General features: G+C 32.7%; 2 protein-coding genes and 1 pseudogene across 4 annotated transcripts; all 3 read left to right on the top strand.

The window, feature by feature from the left end:
- The first annotated feature begins 873 nt into the window (after positions 1-873).
- Positions 874-8,970, top strand: LOC110721594 (protein ECERIFERUM 1-like). Of its 3 annotated transcripts, none has more exons than XM_021900775.1 (10): positions 874-1,291; positions 3,677-3,897; positions 4,239-4,351; positions 4,448-4,670; positions 6,883-7,258; positions 7,366-7,473; positions 7,566-7,766; positions 7,851-7,952; positions 8,151-8,324; positions 8,424-8,970. In XM_021900775.1, the coding sequence occupies exons 1-10, from the start codon at positions 1,232-1,234 to the stop codon at positions 8,589-8,591; spliced, it is 1,746 nt and encodes a 581-aa protein (XP_021756467.1). In that variant the 5' UTR covers positions 874-1,231; the 3' UTR covers positions 8,592-8,970. The 3 variants fall into 3 exon arrangements, with proteins under 3 accessions (XP_021756467.1, XP_021756466.1, XP_021756468.1); XM_021900774.1 differs by having other exon boundaries at positions 4,119-4,351; XM_021900776.1 differs by lacking the exons at positions 874-1,291; positions 3,677-3,897; positions 4,239-4,351; positions 4,448-4,670 and adding an exon at positions 6,644-6,657.
- Positions 8,656-11,533, top strand: LOC110721295 (annotated as a pseudogene).
- A 1,842-nt stretch (positions 11,534-13,375) lies between these two features.
- On the top strand, positions 13,376-14,431 carry LOC110721294 (protein ECERIFERUM 1-like). The gene is made up of 3 exons (XM_021900433.1): positions 13,376-13,416; positions 13,936-14,149; positions 14,256-14,431. Exons 1-3 carry the CDS (start codon positions 13,376-13,378, stop codon positions 14,418-14,420), a joined length of 420 nt encoding a protein of 139 aa, XP_021756125.1. The 3' UTR covers positions 14,421-14,431.
- The last annotated feature ends 3,060 nt before the right edge of the window (positions 14,432-17,491 follow it).

Genomic DNA, 17,491 nt, shown 5'->3' with positions numbered 1-17,491 from the left:
AGGACCATTTAAGATTTATAATTTAATGGCTGAACTACCTTTTTCTGTTGCTGATGTTTGTCACATTATAACTACACATAAAGATGGTGCCATTGGGATGCATAATATCACTATATATAGATGAGTTTTTGGAGTGGGACCATTTACTTATGTTCATTTTGGAATTTTTGTAATAAAAAACATTCCAGAACTATTGTTTAATTAATTATTTTACATGGCACAACTAATTAATCACTTGAAATCAGTTAAACATTTATATTTCTAGTTCTTAAGATATTCTTTTTAATTTAAACTTCTAAATTAAAATCCCTTTAATTCTTGTCAAAAAAAAAAAAAATCCCTTTAATTATGTTTGGGGGTTCAATTATTTTAACTTCTATTACTACATACTCACTTTATTATTAAACATATATACCTCCTAGTGTTTTTTATAGTTAAATAATAATGTTGAATTCTTGATTATAGGGGCCTCTAACACCAATTTTGGACGGTGGGAGTAGAATATAATAAAATACCATTACTTACATATCATCATCATAAAAGTATGATCGAGTTTTCAAATTGTGTACACTTTATATTTAATGTTTAGCAACTAGGTTAATGAATTTTATTTTGCTAAAATGCATTTTGGAAATAACTATCCGCACATGTACGTGTGGGCTTACCTTTCACGACATTCGAATTATAATTAGTCGGTAAGTTTAGGTTCGGGTCATCATCAAATAATACTTCATAACATGTCCTAGTAATATCATTGCTGCGCTTCCAAATTCCACACTCCATCAAATATCAAATTGTACAACTATTAAGAGGGTGTATGAGTCTAGTCACAAGTACATGGGTTGTTGAGAAGAATTAATTGGCCTGAGAAAAGAATTTGTTTATCTGAATTTAGGTAAAAAACCCCACCTTAGCAGGTTGCAATTCTTAGCCTAGTTCATCAAAATCACGCACATATTTGGTGTTGCCCATTGAATGTGCTGAACATGACGGGTAAGTGGATCCGTGTACCACTACCCAATGAAGAACCGACACGTCGAAATTCTAACAGTTGAGTACGTTTTAAACATATATTGTGTATGATTGCACATATAGTTTAATAAGTTTTGTTTATATGTATATATATGTAGTCTAACTGTGCATAAATATAGACGCAATTTGTGGTATTTGAGGAAGGGTTTGTTGTGCTATTTTGTTACAAAATAATTGTTTGCGTTGCTAAGCGAAAGGAATGGCGTCTACTCCTGGTATTCTAACACATTGGCCATGGGAGCCTCTTGGAAACTTTAAGGTTCTTCTATCCTTCTCTCTTAGCTCCTCTTTCGTCATTTTTCGATCTATGATATGATGCCATGTTTAGCTTTGTAAGGTTATATAAGCGCGTTGTTATGGTATGTAGTTCATGTATATATGGGTGCTAGGCCACCACTTTTGAGACCACATTAGCCATGGTGGTTCACTTTGTATTTGGGCTACGACCTTTAAAGGTTAAACTATATGTTTCTCACGGTTTAAGTATTTAATCTAGTTCAACTTTTACCAAGAAAAAGTTCATGTGTATATAGTAAGCATGTTTGTTAATAGAAAGTACGCGTTCTCCTTTAGCTAGGGCACCTAACTAAGATATACCTCGACCCTTTCTCATCCAATAGTTCGATCAACTTTAAACCTCCTCATGCTAAGGATTAGGGTTAGTGCTAGATAGTCACCTGATTGAGCCTTAATAGTTTGATAGTACTTTTGTATTGCATGAGTATCATTACGTCCTTTGGATAATACTTTTTGTAAAAGATTGTTGAGTAATTTACCACGTTGTTTGCTGTATCTAAGGTGGTGAAGCCGTGAATTGAAGTAGATCAAATAATAACGGCTCTCTCTTATTATGTGGATTTTAAGATTTTATGTCTTAATTAATAAGAAAAAACAAATAGACCATTTTTCGTTGGAATGTGTTCATCGTAAGCCATTATTATTTTCTTTTCAAAAAACTGATATGTTTGAAACTTACTACTTGTTTTAGATAAAGCATAAGTAGTACTTGTTATGTTGTATATCAAATTAAAGCTAAAATTAACTAACTCTTGGATTTAGTTGGGATTTCTTCTCTCTCACAATTTTAACTTGATTTAAAACTTTATACAAATTTCAATTCATTTTTTCCATATAAATTTTTACTCGTATCTCTTAGATATGAAAAATTGCTATTATTTTTTTGGTTAAAGGAAGCTTAAAACTTCTCGCATGAGATTGAGAAAATCTTGTACACAAACCTTTCCCTTTAGGGTAAGAAATTAAAGCTCTACCCAAGGCTTTGAGAAACTCCAAAACCGTCACCTTCAAGAAGCGTGAAATGAATTTATCGATGATCATTACAAATTAATTTTATGCATTTGTACTTCGATATTTAAAAGCTGTAATCCTTGCTTAGTTGCTTACATAATTAAGTCACTCCATATTATATGGAGTAATATGTGAAGGAAATAATAATGGAGATGTAACATGGATGTACAAATATGAAATGGACGTTAATTTTGTTCTATATTAAGCTTTTTCTTAGTTACCCATATCACATGAAATGAACATATAATTATCAATTATTCAAGAGGACAAAATAATAGGGGCCGGTTTATTTTTTGGAATTAATTTTAAAAAATAAAAATCAATTTGCAGTTTAATTGGTTGAAAGGGAGGGCGTTGTATCATATGCTTGTACTATACAATGGTTTTAGGTAATTTTTTCGTAGAAGTAAATATTGGCCTTTAAATATTTTCAGAGCCAACGAACAATTACAGACTTACAGTGCATGTGCATGTACATGTATGACCAATGTAACATGAATAACAAGCGTAATTAATTACGAGCTCTAAAATGGAAAGGTTGGCATAGTCTACTTAGGTTATCTGCAATCTGCATATGCTGCAGGACCAAATTTGGATGTAATAATTCTCATTAAAGATGTTAAAACTGACTCGTACTTTCTATAAATACACAATTATACTCTGTACTAAAAATAAAAGAAATCAGATCTAGTGATGAGTAGTCTAGTACTGGCATAATTGATTTCTTCACAACCAATTCAACTAGGTAAACTAGTAATAATGGATCATATATATGTCAAGTTATTATTATACTATTTTGGTGAATACAGTTGCTACTAATTTTTAAACACCGAAATTTCCATTTTTTTAAAAACATATGGATTGCGTTAAAGGCAAACCCACTCGATATTTTGACTGCTTATGTTGCATATCATGTGTTGAGTAAATGCGTTAGTTGTTTCTTTATCTGAGTAACATGTTAACTACGTATAGTAATACATATGTAGAAATTAAATGAAAGAAAATTCGCAAAAACTTCCCGTGAGACATGTAAAATATTGATGTAATTTGTTTTATCACTTTCCTAATGACACATTATATTGATGTTCACACATTAAGACCCTGTTTACTTCACTTTAAAATGATAATATTCAGCAAAAATACTCTCAGTTTAGTTTTAGTTGAAATAATTTCAGTTTAGTAAAAATAATTTCAATTCAGCAAAAATAAGGTGAAATGAACCGGGCCTAATACAGTATAAATATTAATGTGATATTATTTCAGTTTTATGTTGTATGTTACACTAAGTTAATTAATAACTAATTTGTGCATTTTTTTTTATGTTGTTTGGGTGCAGTATATTTTAGTAGCACCTTTTGCAGTCCACAGCTTATACTTGTTTGCTGTTGGAGCTGAGGACTGGAATCTTACCTATCTATTGATATTCCCATTTATGCTATGGAGGATGCTTCACAACCAACTATGGATCAGTTTTTCTCGGTATCGAACCGCCAAAGGCAACAATCTCATTGTTGATAAAAGTATCGATTTTGAGCAAGTTGATAGGGAAAGAAATTGGTATATATACATCCTAACCCTTGTTTCTTGATCATTTTTTTTTTTCCAACTTTTGTCAATTAGTTGTGTCGTGTGATCGTGTCTAATTATTAGTTAGTATGCAACATATATACACATACTAGTATTTTAATTTCTTCAAAACGCCTTGCTTGTAGAATATGTAAGGGCTTGTTCGTGATGGTTTTAAAATAACGTGGATATTCTATGTTTGAATTATGTAGGGATGATCAGATAATGTTAATGGGTATCTTATTCTATGCTGTCTATTGGGGGGTAGACATCGTAGCTAAGATCCCCTTCTGGAGAGCTGATGGTTTGCTCTTGACATTCCTAATTCACAGTGGTCCTGTGGAGTTTCTCTACTACTGGTTCCATCGCGCTTTGCATCATCACTACCTCTACTCGCGTTACCACTCTCATCACCATTCTTCGATTGTGACCGAGCCAATTACTTGTAAGTCATCACTACATGTACCACATTCTTATATTAGTATGTACATATTTGTGATTTTTCTCAAATTTTGTGTTCATTGATAATTGTTGTGTGTAGCGGTGATTCATCCATTTGGTGAGCACATTGTATACTTCATTCTCTTTGCCATACCAATGGTAACAACTGCTCTAATTACTCGAACGGGCTCTATAGTTTCCGTGTCCATCTATATCTCCTACATTGACTTGATGAACAACATGGGTCACTGCAATTTCGAGGTCATTCCTAAATGGGCGTTCACCATATTTCCTCCACTCAAGTATCTCATGTACACTCCTTCGTAAGTCTTTCTCAACTCTAATACTAATCTATAAATCTATAATCTATAAATAATACTAAAGGAACAACCGCTGATGTTCATCATTGTCTCCGTGTCACTTTTTTATCAAATTTTTTCCTGCCTAAATGCAAAGATAATGTAATATTTTTTTCCCCTTTTTTGATCTACTCTATTTAACATGGCTTTGAAAATTATATTCCAAGCTTCTATAGTACGAATACACCTTATCATCTTATCCTAGGAAATTGAAACAATTTTGACTGTTACATTAACAAATGACCTCCTACTCCCATCTCTTTAATTTTTACTCTGTATTTTTTTTCTTTTTTATTTTTTTTACAGGATTTTACTCTGTATTTCAAATCTACTCAATTTCTCAATTCTTAGCCATAATTTTGTTTTTTCATTTTCCTTTAACGTACTGTATTTTGATTATGATTTTATAATTTAAGTTTTAATTGTTTAATATTTCTCTTGCACTGGTATATCTTCTTCTTTCTTTATCTTCTTTATAATTATTCTTAGATTGTTTATTGTGATGTCATTTTAGAATTAAATGTAACAATGGTTTTCAATTATTTGGGTTTTGTGTGTGAAATTTGTTTGGTTTTTCCCCTTTAATCAAGTGTGTTAAAATTTGATTTGATTATATTTCTCCATTTTTTTTATCGATTTCGTCTTTTTTAATTTATTTATTGAAAGATGATTTCTTCTTCTTTTCTAGATATTTTTTCTTCTTCTTATACTATTTTAAAAATGTTACACAACTTTTTTTATTTCACTATACGATCGTCGATTGAGTGTGATATGGTAATTTGATTGTGTTCTTATGTATTTTTTTACAAAAGTGTTTTAATGTAATTTGATTGTTTGTTGATTGCTTAATTTTGTGGGAATTTATTTGATTTTTCCTTTTTTAACAGGGTTTTAAATAGTGGGTTTTCTATGCATATTATAATTTTTGCGAGTAGTTGTTAAAAGCAGTTAATAACTAGATTAATCTCGTGCGATGCACAATTTCGACAACTAAATTTGTTATATTGTCACACTTACAAAGTTATTAGACTAAATTTGGATATTACTTAATCAACTAAATTTTCAAACATTGAAATAGATGACCAAAAATTTTAACTAAAAAAATATAAAATAAAGTGATGACATCACATATATATTTTAGTCGGAAAAATTTTCTACCGCAACTTGACATGTGTACAGTTAGGAGAAGGGATGATGTCAGTGGTTGCTATTTTAGCAATAGTTATAGATATATTTTGATTGATTTTTCCTAATTAAATATGAAAATGATGGATTTGGAAATTTTGTTTTCATATTTAATTATTAAGTAATTAGGAAAACGGAGGAAGTAGTTGTTTTATTTCAATATATGCTAAAAAGCTATAATTCATTTTTTATGTTAAAACCGTGCATCGAACGGGATTAAACTATTACTAAAATAACAACCGCTAACATCATCACTTTTTTCAAATTGTACACTACGTGTCAGCTTCTCCTTCATTCTTTTCCCGCCTAAACTTTTTTTCCCCTTTCATATTATTTTTAAAAAATCTAAATACTAATTCTAAAGTAGTTTAATACAGTACATTAAACTTTTTAGTTTTCATTACTTTTTTTTTTTAAAAAAATCTTAAAGAAAACAAATATCAACCTTTTATATATGTGATTACTCCATCTAATTACAAAGTTCTCTAAATTTAATTATAGACGTGAATTTTCTTTTGTTTATATTATTTTAATTTTGTAGTTTGGTTAGTTTATGTTAATAATATCATATGTAATACGTACAAAGATTTTATATATTTTGACTGATATGTCTTTAAAGTTTACACAATTATAAATTCTTTTATTATATCCGTACATCGATAATTATAAATTCTTTTATTATATTCGTGCATCGCACGGGAATTAATCTAGTAATACTAATAATAAACATATTTCCTCCACTCAAATATCTCATGTACACTCCTTCGTAAGTCTTTCTCAACTCTAATACTAATAATAATACGAATTCAGTACGCCTTAGACATTTTTCATTCTAGTTGTCACATTCCTAATTAAGCTATTACATTACTAGTTTAAAATTTAAATTGCACTATTAACGTGACAAATTGACAATTATTTAAGTGTCATTTTACTTCTATCAACAGCCTCATACTAGAATCAGTTTGATCATAGCCTTTTTGTGTGGGGACAGGTTTCATTCTCTGCATCACACTCAATTTAGGACAAACTACTCACTCTTCATGCCATTCTATGACTACATTTATGGAACTATGGACAAGTCGACGGATACTCTGTACGAAACTTCTCTTAAGAAGCCAGAGGATGTGCCAGAAGCTGTTCATCTTACTCATCTGACAACACCAGAATCAGTCTACCACCTTAGGCTAGGATTTGCTGGTCTTGCCTCGAACCCCCTGACATCCAAATGGTATCTGTGGCTCATGTGGCCTGTTACATTATGCTCCATGATATCGGCATGGATATATGGTCGTACATTCATCATCGAAAGAAATACCTTTAAGAAGATCAAGGCACAATCATGGGCTGTACCTCGATACAGGATACATGTAAGTAGTTTTATGTATTCATAGAAATTAAGTTCTTGTCAAAAAAAAAAATTCATTTTTGTCAAAGATGAAAAAGGTTGAAATTGGTTGTATTTGTTGGGCTGTAGTATCGTTTACAATGGCAGCGGGAGGCTATCAACAAGTTGATCGAAGAAGCCATACTCGAGGCAGAGGAGAAAGGGATCAAAGTAGTGAGCTTAGGACTTTTGAATCAGGCAAGTTAACATATGATTCTTTTATCTTCTGTTATGTTAAACAGTGCATATATAGCTAATAAATACTTATCTTCTGATCACTGTTATTTCAGGGGGAGCATTTCAATAGAAACGGCGAAATCTACTTGGAAAGGCACCCTAAGCTCAAAGTGAAAGTGGTAGATGGTAGTAGCTTAGCAGTCACGGTAGTGCTTAATAGTATCCCAGTGGGAACTTCTCAGGTTCTGTTTAGAGGTCGTCTCTCAAAGGTTGCTTATTCAGTTGTCTCCGCGCTTTGTCACAAGGGCATCCAGGTAACTACACTGATCTTACATGATAAATTCCAGTGAAAATGTATCATATTACTGTATAACATATGCTTTTCATTTCATACTCAGGTTACTACCATCAAAAAGGCTGAATTTGAAAAACTTAAAAAGGCTCTGAATACTGAAGATGGCAATAATCTGGCCCTTTCAACAAAAGGCTACAATCAGAAGGTAGTTTTTTTTAAAGCTTATTTAGTAATCAGTAACATATTAGATTGATTTTTTCATAATATAGCGAAAAACAACAACTTCTAAAGATAAATTAGCTAGCCAATTGATATGGTTTAAAGCTCTTGTAATGGGCTAAAGGGGTTGAATTCTGTTTTTCTTATTAAGAGATGAAGGGAGTAATTTTTTTGGTGAATGCAGGTATGGTTAGTAGGAGAAGATTTGACAGAAATCGAGCAGTCTAAGGCGTCGAAGGGAACTATAATAATCCCTTTCTCTCAATTCCCTCCCAAGAAAACAAGGAAAGACTGCTTCTATCTCAACACACCATCATTAGTTGCTCCTAAATCTTTTGGAAACTTGCATTCTTGTGAGGTTTGTACATTATTTTCACATCTCCTCCAATTGAATTTGACATACTAATTGAAGTCCATTTTAATCAAAATTAGTCCATGTTTTTACTTGTGTAAGCAGAATTGGCTGCCAAGAAGGGTGATTAGCGCGTGGCGTGTGGCCGGAATTGTACATGCCCTAGAAGGATGGAATGTACATGAATGTGGTGATAGGGTCTTCGACGTTGACAAAATATGGGAAGCTTCCCTTCAACATGGATTTCGCCCTTCCAGCTTGATCCCTGCTTAGTGCTTAGTTGGTTTAGTTGTGATAAAATGCAACTAGTGTTTTATGCATATGAATTTTAATTAAGATGAACAAGCTCAGGAGGTCCATTTCCTGTCTTTCAATTCAGATCGAACTTGTCAAGGTTTGATATGTATCTATGTTGCGAGTTGTGATGAATTTTAATTACTAGTAAGATCTTTGCTAGGGTAATTTAATTTCTCTATGGTTGATCGTAGTAAGTAGTAATTAAGAAGGGTTTTATGTTCCTAGTTGTGTTGGTTGTGCAATCGATCAACTAGGAAAATCGTCAACGTGTAAGGCTTTGTTTGGTTGGACAGAAAATGTGTTTTTTTAGAGAATGCAATTTATGATTAATTGTTCTTTGTTTTGTTCAGTAGAATTCACATGTCAAAAAAAGTGATTTAAATTTTATACAAAGGATGGTCTCCTTGTAGTTTTCATACTTCACATTATTGGTCCTGTCGAGTTCCTCTACTATTGGTTGCATCGCGTTCTACACCATCACTTCCTTTACTCTCGCTACCACTCTCATCACCATTCTTCTATTGTGTCTCAACCCCATACTGGTAAGTCAAAGGCAATTATAATGATCAAACATCTTGGAATATATGAATCAAAATAACATTACACAATCACACAAGTTAATCATCATATCGTCCTCCTCATGTTATTTAATCTAGGACAATATTTTTTGGTTGCAGCTGTGGTTCATCCATTTGCTGAACTCATAGCATATCATGTTATCCTTGCATTACCATTGCTGGTAACAACATTCACGCGAACTATCTCTATAGCTACTTTGGCTTTGTATGTCACTTACATCGACTTGATGAACAGCATGGGTCATTGCTACTTTGAGGTCATTCCGAAATGGGTGTTTGATATGATTCCTCCTCTCAAATATCTCATGTACACTCCCTCGTAAGTAACTTACATGTACAATACAGTTCGTTCTCTATTTTAAAATGCACAAAACTAATAAGGCTCTAGCTATTTTGTTCAGCTTATTTTTAGACTAAATAAGTACAATTAAGTTCAGACAAATAAGTCGAATATAACAAATCTGTTTCAGGACAAATTACTGTTTACTATTTTTTGCTTTGACAGGTATCACTCTATGCATCACACCCGTTTCAGGACAAATTACTCTCTTTTCATGCCATTCTATGATTACATCTATGGAACAATGGATGATACCACAGATATAGTATATGAAACTTCTCTGAAAAAACCGGAAGATGTTTCGGATGTGGCTCACCTTACGCATTTGACAACTCTGCAGTCTGTCTACCATCTCCGGCTTGGGTTTGCCTCCCTCGCCTCGAATCCCCTCAACTCCAAATGGTACATGTGGCTCATCTGGCCTCTCTCATGTTGGTCCGCGTTCATAACTTGGGCCTGTGGTAGGACATTCATCGTCGAAAGAAACACATTAAGAAGCTTAAGGCACAATTATGGGTTGTACCACGCTTTAAGAATGAAGTAACTTTCACTAAGCCATATTACATAACTTTCACTGAGCCATATTACATATCTATATATGATCGAGTATATATGACATATTTATAATATTGGAACTTACATATTTTTTGCAAATTTTGGTGTAGTATCTCTTACAAACGAAGCGAGAGGCAATAAACAAGTTGATTGAAGAAGCCATAGTAGAGGCAGCGGAGAAAGGAATCAAAGTAGTGAGCCTAGGACTTTTTATTCAGGCAAGTTACGTTATGATTCTTTTATTTTATGCTATGTTATTAAACCAATGAAATATAGCTAACATTTATCTTCTGGTCACTAACTTTTCAGGGGGAAGATTTCAATAGAAACGGCGAAATTTACTTGGAAAGGCACCCTAAGTTCAATGTGAAAGTGGTAGATGGTAGTAGCTTAGCAGTCGCGGTGGTGCTTAATAGCATTCCAGTGGGAACTTCCGAGGTTATGTTTAGGGGTAGGCTGTCGAAGGTTGCTTATTCCATTGTTTCGGCGCTATGTCACATGGGCATCCAGGTAGTAAATGTGTGCTTTTTATGGCATGTAGTACTATAGTAAAACTCCAATAATATCCACATTGATGTGATGAATTTATTTAGTAAATATGTACAATTAGTTAAGTACGTTACATGATATTAACCTATGCTTTTATATCATATTTCGGTTACTACCATAAGAAAAGTTGAGTATGAGAAGCTTAAAAAGTCTTTGACAAAAGAAGATGGCTCCAATCTTGCTCTTATAACAAATGGCTTTAATCAAAAGGTATGCTTTTGCTCTTTTAATTTTCTAATGTGTAATCATAAGGTAGCATGCAGCCTCCAAATATGTTACCGAACACATATGCAATAGCTACGAACCAATAAATATATACGAAGTAAAACTTATGGCCCGACCTGATTAAAAAATTATAGTGGCTACTAAATTCTTGTAACCATTGTACCTAAAATTATTGTATTCTAGTAGTCTCGGAGATGATATTTTTTCTCTTCGATGCAGGTATGGTTAGTCGGAGATGATTTAACTAAAGACGAGCAGTCTATGGCATCGAAGGGAACTATATTCGTTCCTTTCTCTCAGTTCCCTCCCAAGAAAACAAGAAATGACTGCTTCTATCTCAACACACCATCATTGGTGGCTCCTAAATCATTCGGAAACTTGCAATCTTGTGAGGTTTGTCCATTGTTTTCCCACTTCTTACAATACATTATTTAATCACCCTAATCGATTATAATTTCCTCAATCGAAGCTCTTAAATGCTTGTTTTTGGGTGTGTACATAAGCAGAATTGGCTGCCAAGAAGTGTGATTAGCGTGTGGCGTGTGGCAGGAATTGTACATGCTTTAGAAGGATGGAATGTGATTGAATGCGGTGATGAGCTTTTCGACGTTGAAAAGATATGGGAAGCTTCCCTTCAACATGGATTTCTTCCATCCAAGACATTTGCTTAATTAGCCATATTGGCTACAACATCAAATAATAGTTAAAAAAAAAAAAAGAATCTATATATATATATATATATATATATATATATATATATATATATATATATATATATATATATATATATATATATATATATATATATATATATATATATATATATATATATATATATATATATATACACTTCGTATGTTGTATGCAAATGAATAAGAGTTACTTGAATTGTACTCCGTATAACATAAGCAAGCTCAGGAGTTTAGTATATTGATGTATATGGTGACTTATTAGTCCGTGAATTGAATATTTGGTATGTATGGTGCAAACTTCAAATGTCTTTGTAGAAATTTGAGGGATGGAGATGGAGTTGTAATAACTCATGATATTAAATTTATAACATACTTTGTATTTATATATTCGTTAGTTGCTAAGAGAGCAGTCCTCGTCTTAAGAATATACAGTAGAAGATGAAATTCTTGTGGGACAAAAACATATTGAGTGAACGAAAAAACTTAGTAGCTAATAGATTGGGTAGGGTAGCCCAATAATAATAGGGTTAGGGTTAAGCTTAAAAGATCCTTAATGGACAAGGCCCTTATTGGGTAGGGTCGATATAGGGCCAAAGTGTTTATCCAATTTAATATATAAAGAAAATAGATAAGGTAAAAAAATTACATAGATATTTTTGTATTCATATATATATATATAATAATGATTTTGTCCAATATAAACGAAGTATTTATCAAAACTAGTTTATTGGCCTGCCCATTATCAACCCACTATTAACCCACGACTCACATTGACCCGACCCGCAATTAACCCGCACTAACCCTGACCCGACCCATAACTTGATCGACTTGATGAACGTACATCAGATCACGGGCCTAAAACTTTCATAGAAATTCCTTACTATTAGTAGTCACCTGCATTGATAGTATATTGCCATCTAGTTAAACGCAATCCATGTGTCCAAATTACTTGCTATTAGTAGGGATGTCAATTCGGGTAAACAATTCAGGTTTGGGTTGGGATTATCAGTTTCGGGTTATAACAAGTTGAAATGATTAGCGGATCAATTTGGGTCGGTTTTGAAAATCATCGGGTCAGTTCGGTTTGGTTTCTTTTTTATTGCGGTTTCTATTTGGGTCGGGTCCTAATCGGGTCGTGTTATAGTTGATTCGGGTCATAATCAGTTTGGGTTGAACCAAGTCGGTTTGAAAACGGGTTTAGTCAGTTTAAAGTGGGTTTCGGTTTAAAATAGTTCGGGTTCTAATCGGGTCGGGTTCTAATCGGTTCGGGTCATAATCAGTTTGGGTTAAGCCGGGTCGGTTTGAAAATGGGTTTTGATTCAAAACAGATCGGGTGAAATCGGGAATCCGGTCATTATCGGTTCAGGTCATAATCGGTTTGGATTGAACTTGGTCGGTTTGAAAACGGGTTTACCCAATTTAAAGCGGGTTTCAGTCCAAATTATATTGGGTTAAAATCGAGTCGGATCATTGTCGAGTCGAGTTAGTCAGATATTGGGTAGGAACGAGTCTGTTATAATCAAGTTAAGTCATAAATAAGTTGTGTTTATCGAGCAGTGGGTTGAAACGCATCAGATCATAGACATATTGGGTTACGCGTTGTAAATGACTCAGTTATAACGGGTTACCGGTTGTAAACGGTTCGATCTCAACGGGTTACGGGTCGTAAACAGTTCGGTCTCAACGGGTTACTGGTTTGAGACGATTCGGTCATAATGGGTTACGGGTTATAAATGGTTCGGTCACAACGGATCGGATTACGGGTTGGACCGGTTCAGGTTTATCGGATTTTTGCCGGGTTTAAACGGTTTTTGGTTTAAAATGGGCCGGGTTACTATCGGGTTTAGACGTAATCGGTTCAGGTTGTTTTCAGTTTCGGGTTGTTACGGTTTGGTTTGATAACGGGTCGGGTTAGTAAAGGTTCACACAAATTTTGTTTAGTTCAGTTTCGGATTAGGAAAAATTGGGTTGAGTCGGTTTTCGGTTTCCAAAAAACGGGTTTTTTACGATTCAGTTCCTTTTCGGATCGGTTCAAAACAGTCGGGTTTAACGGTTCGGGTTAGAAACTGACAGTTCTAACTATTAGTAGTCACGTTGATAGTATAATCTAAAAGTAATAACTTGAACAGAGGTAGTATTGACGACTGTTGTTGGTCTTATTAGACATTCTAATTAACCTTAACTATGTACTAATCCGATCTATGCTCTTAACCTATAGGTTTTTACCATAGAGAAGGATGAACATGAGAAGCTTAAGAAAAAACGTGCGAACGAAGATAGCATCAATTTGATCCATTCAGAAATGAGTTACAATCATTATATGGTAATTTGTTCGGAATTAGATTAAATCGATTGCTAGCTAGCTAGTGATCAAATGGAAGAACTAATATAACCAAGAACAACATTGCACCTTTTATACAGGTATGGTTAGTTGGGGAAGATTTGACGAAAGGTGAGCAATCCATGGCATCGAAAGGAACACTATTTATTCTCATTTCGCAGTTCCCTCCAAAGAAAACTAGGAAGGATTGTTTCTATCTGACTGCTCCAGCTATGCTAGCTCCTAAATCTTTTGAGAACTTGCATTCTTGTGAGGTTTGTTACTCAACATCTATCGCGAATTTTGTTTAATTATTATTGAAGTACGCCCTCTGCTAGCTACTTTCTTTAACTAATTTAACCCTTTCTTTGTATGTATCAGAATTGGTTGACAAGAAGGGTGATGAGTGCTCCACGGGTGGCCGGAATTGTGCACGCCTTGGAAGGGTGGAACGCCAATGATTGTGGAGATAAGACCTTCGACATAGACAAAGTTTGGGAAGCTTCCCTTCGACATGGATTTCGCCCATTCTTGACACTTTCCTAATAGATTAATTAGCTTAAAATTTGATTATGTCGTGTTTTAATCATTTAATTTATGCCTACTCATCTTAGTTAATTATATGTAGTTATGTAGAATATGTACTCTTATAGTCTTATGTCGTGTTTTAAAATTTGAATATGTCAGTGTTTTAATCATTTATGCCTACTCATCTTAATTAATTATAGAATTTAGCTGTCGTGGTTTTTTTGTTTTTGATCTAAGATTTTGTGAGTTAGACACTTGAAAACCAAATTTGATACATCGAAGTGGTACAAACAACTTTTATGTTATGTATGGACAACGTAGTTACATATATATGTACAAGTGGACAATGAAATATGTAGTATCTACTCCGTATCTAAATACCCATATATATTTAAGGGGGCCCAATTGGCCCCTTGCCAGCCCAGAAAAAGTCTGTCATTGGACTTAGAGCCTTAGAGGTACACCTCATTCAAATTAAATAGACCAAATGTGTCCCTAACAATTCATTTTTGTGGGGTTTATGATAGTAAATCTTCAACTTGAAGAATATAGCGACGTAGTCATGAAATTATGTGCGTCAAATTTGCAACATGGATGTATTACTGGATTTGGGAAAGCAGAATTATTACTGGATTTGAAAATATTAATATTCCCCTCCTCTCTTTCCCTAAACTAAACCTTTTTGGTTCATGCAATTAATCCTCTAACAAAGGCACATGATTTGTTTTAACCCTAAACAATTGCCTGACTGCAAATTAAAGGCAATATGGTTTGGGTCGGTTAAACAATAATGGCTCGATTGACTTAAAATCAATATTTGATATTTATATCATTTGCAACCTCAATGTCAATTTTGAACAAACTTACACCTAAAATCTTGGCACTACTACCGCCTTCCTAAAGGACATTCAAAGGACTATAACCAAATTTCAAATATCATCATTGAAGGTGACAATCTCGTAGTTATCAACGCAGGAAAATGTCTTGAACCCCCAACAAAAAATTACAACTTGTCATTATCAATAGATCAATAGAACAGTTGATTGGATAGCAATTAAATTTATAAGACCTTATATCCAATCTTCTATGTACATATATAGATCATGTAATAGCCAACTACTCGTCGATTATTAATAGTGACCAAATGCATCGGGTAATCCATTCAAGAGAAGGGCCTCCTTAAGTAAATGTATTTTCTTATCTATCATTACTACCACCAAAAAAAAATAAAAATAAAAAATGGTTATATCATTTGTAGATATTAATACATGTACAAGTACAACATAAAGTCTAAGAAAATGGAAGGTGAGGATTAGGTCCCAATCAAATTAAATAGTTACCCTTTATGAATTTATGTTACTGCTTATTATAATTATTATTGCCTTTTATATATATCACCTAACTATCTACGTGGGGTTACAATGCATGGCCAGCTATGAAGACAATAAATTATCATGCAGTAGTACGTACTAGTCAATAACTTTAATGTATTGTTATTTACCCAATGCCAAAAAAAAAGAAAAAAAAAAACACTTTTCGTTAAAGTTTGCTTATGTAATTTGTAAAACATTTACATTAGAATGACTTACTGAGCCAAACATGGAAGCTAATTACATTCTAATATATGTAGTACGTACTAGTCAACATATATTAGAATGTAATTTGTTTAATGAGCCAAAATTTTAGACTTATTAGCTTCCATGTATGGCTCAGTAAGTCATTTTGATCATCGATAAGATAGCTTGGCTAAGTTATGCTTGTTTGTTTGTATTTTGTTTCAAACTCGTTCAATTATAAAAAAAAAAAACCCGAACTTCCATTCTTCATTCACAATGATTTTTCCAATATCACTTATACGATGTTGTATGTACATGATATTGTACATGTATGCTTCATCGATCTGAACTCGATCTAACCCAAACTTAATACGTTGAAACCAAAAATATGCAAAGTACTACAAAATATCTAACAAGCTCATCTCTAACAAGAAATCTATTAGGTACGGCCAAATTAAATATATATAGGTGATGATAATCTGATAAACATATCATATCCTCTGCTAGTTTCATGCACGTGTCAAAATAATCTAATTAAGAGTCAATTAGCTGTTTGTTTACAGTTTGTGATTTATTTCAAGTATAATTACTTGTAGTAATTTCATAGTTTGTGGTAGTTATCTTTCTTATCAATCATAACAAATATCGTACAAGTAGACATATACTTATATACAAGTGTACACTGTCTAATAACACTATGTTGTGGTCCAAAATATCCGTGGATAGCAACTACAACATCCTGTATTAATATTTTACCTGTTTTTATTAAATTTTTGCCTTGAAGATATCCTTTTTATCATTTATTTTCGATCATTTAGTTTTAATTGTACTCAATTACTATAGATACAATTATCGGATCTAAATATCAGATCTAAGTGCGATAGTTGGAAGCAATAATCGGACTTTCCATGTGGGATATTTATATCCTTTTAAAGAAAAAGACAAAGGTTTGTTTAAGAGTTTAATTTGCATGGTTACGTATAGAGGACAAAACAAGAAACAAAAGTGCTCCCTCCGTTTGTTTTTGTTTGAGATATTTTATGGCAAATCAAAACAATTAGTATAAATCAAATTAAAACATAGTTTTAGGAGATCTCGTTAAATTTGTGTTTTCAAATACGTAATTTTTTTTAATATATAGTTTGATATTTTTTATAATATTGTATTAAATATTGATAACTATGCAAAAAGAAAATATAAAAAAAATCAAATAGAATAGTATAAGTAGAATATAGTGAAAGTCGTTAAATTTGTGTTTTCAAATATGTAATTTTTTTTTTCAATATATATTTTGAAATATTTGTATTAATTATAATATTGTATTGAATATTGATAATTATGCAAAAAGCAAATATATATATAAAAAATCAATTAGAATAGTATAAGTCGAATATAGTGAAAGAGGGTAACATGTTAAAAATCTTGGAATTTTTTTTATTAGTGCTCAAGTATTTTGTTTTTAATTTGATATTATCCTAAATTCAATACAAAAGCCAATGAAAAAAAAAAACATATATAAGTATTTTTAAACTA

The sequence above is a fragment of the Chenopodium quinoa genome, unplaced genomic scaffold, assembly GCF_001683475.1.
Source record: "Chenopodium quinoa cultivar QQ74 unplaced genomic scaffold, ASM168347v1, whole genome shotgun sequence".
In the NCBI taxonomy this organism is placed as follows: Eukaryota; Viridiplantae; Streptophyta; class Magnoliopsida; order Caryophyllales; family Amaranthaceae; genus Chenopodium; species Chenopodium quinoa.
Note: the sequence above shows the minus strand (reverse complement) of the source record. Positions and strands in the feature narration are given on the sequence as shown.

Bases quoted from the DNA above. Each gene is read 5' to 3' on its own strand.
- LOC110721594 (XM_021900774.1), top strand. From the start codon at position 1,232: ATGGCGTCTACTCCTGGTATTCTAACACATTGGCCATGGGAGCCTCTT. The intron at 1,292-3,676 runs GTTCTTCTATCC...GTTTGGGTGCAG, and splicing joins AGCCTCTTGGAAACTTTAAG to TATATTTTAGTAGCACCTTT. The intron at 4,671-6,882 runs GTAAGTCTTTCT...GTGTGGGGACAG, and splicing joins TATCTCATGTACACTCCTTC to GTTTCATTCTCTGCATCACA.
- LOC110721294 (XM_021900433.1), top strand. From the start codon at position 13,376: ATGGGCCGGGTTACTATCGGGTTTAGACGTAATCGGTTCAG. The intron at 13,417-13,935 runs GTTGTTTTCAGT...ATCAAATGGAAG, and splicing joins TTTAGACGTAATCGGTTCAG to AACTAATATAACCAAGAACA. The intron at 14,150-14,255 runs GTTTGTTACTCA...TGTATGTATCAG, and splicing joins AGAACTTGCATTCTTGTGAG to AATTGGTTGACAAGAAGGGT.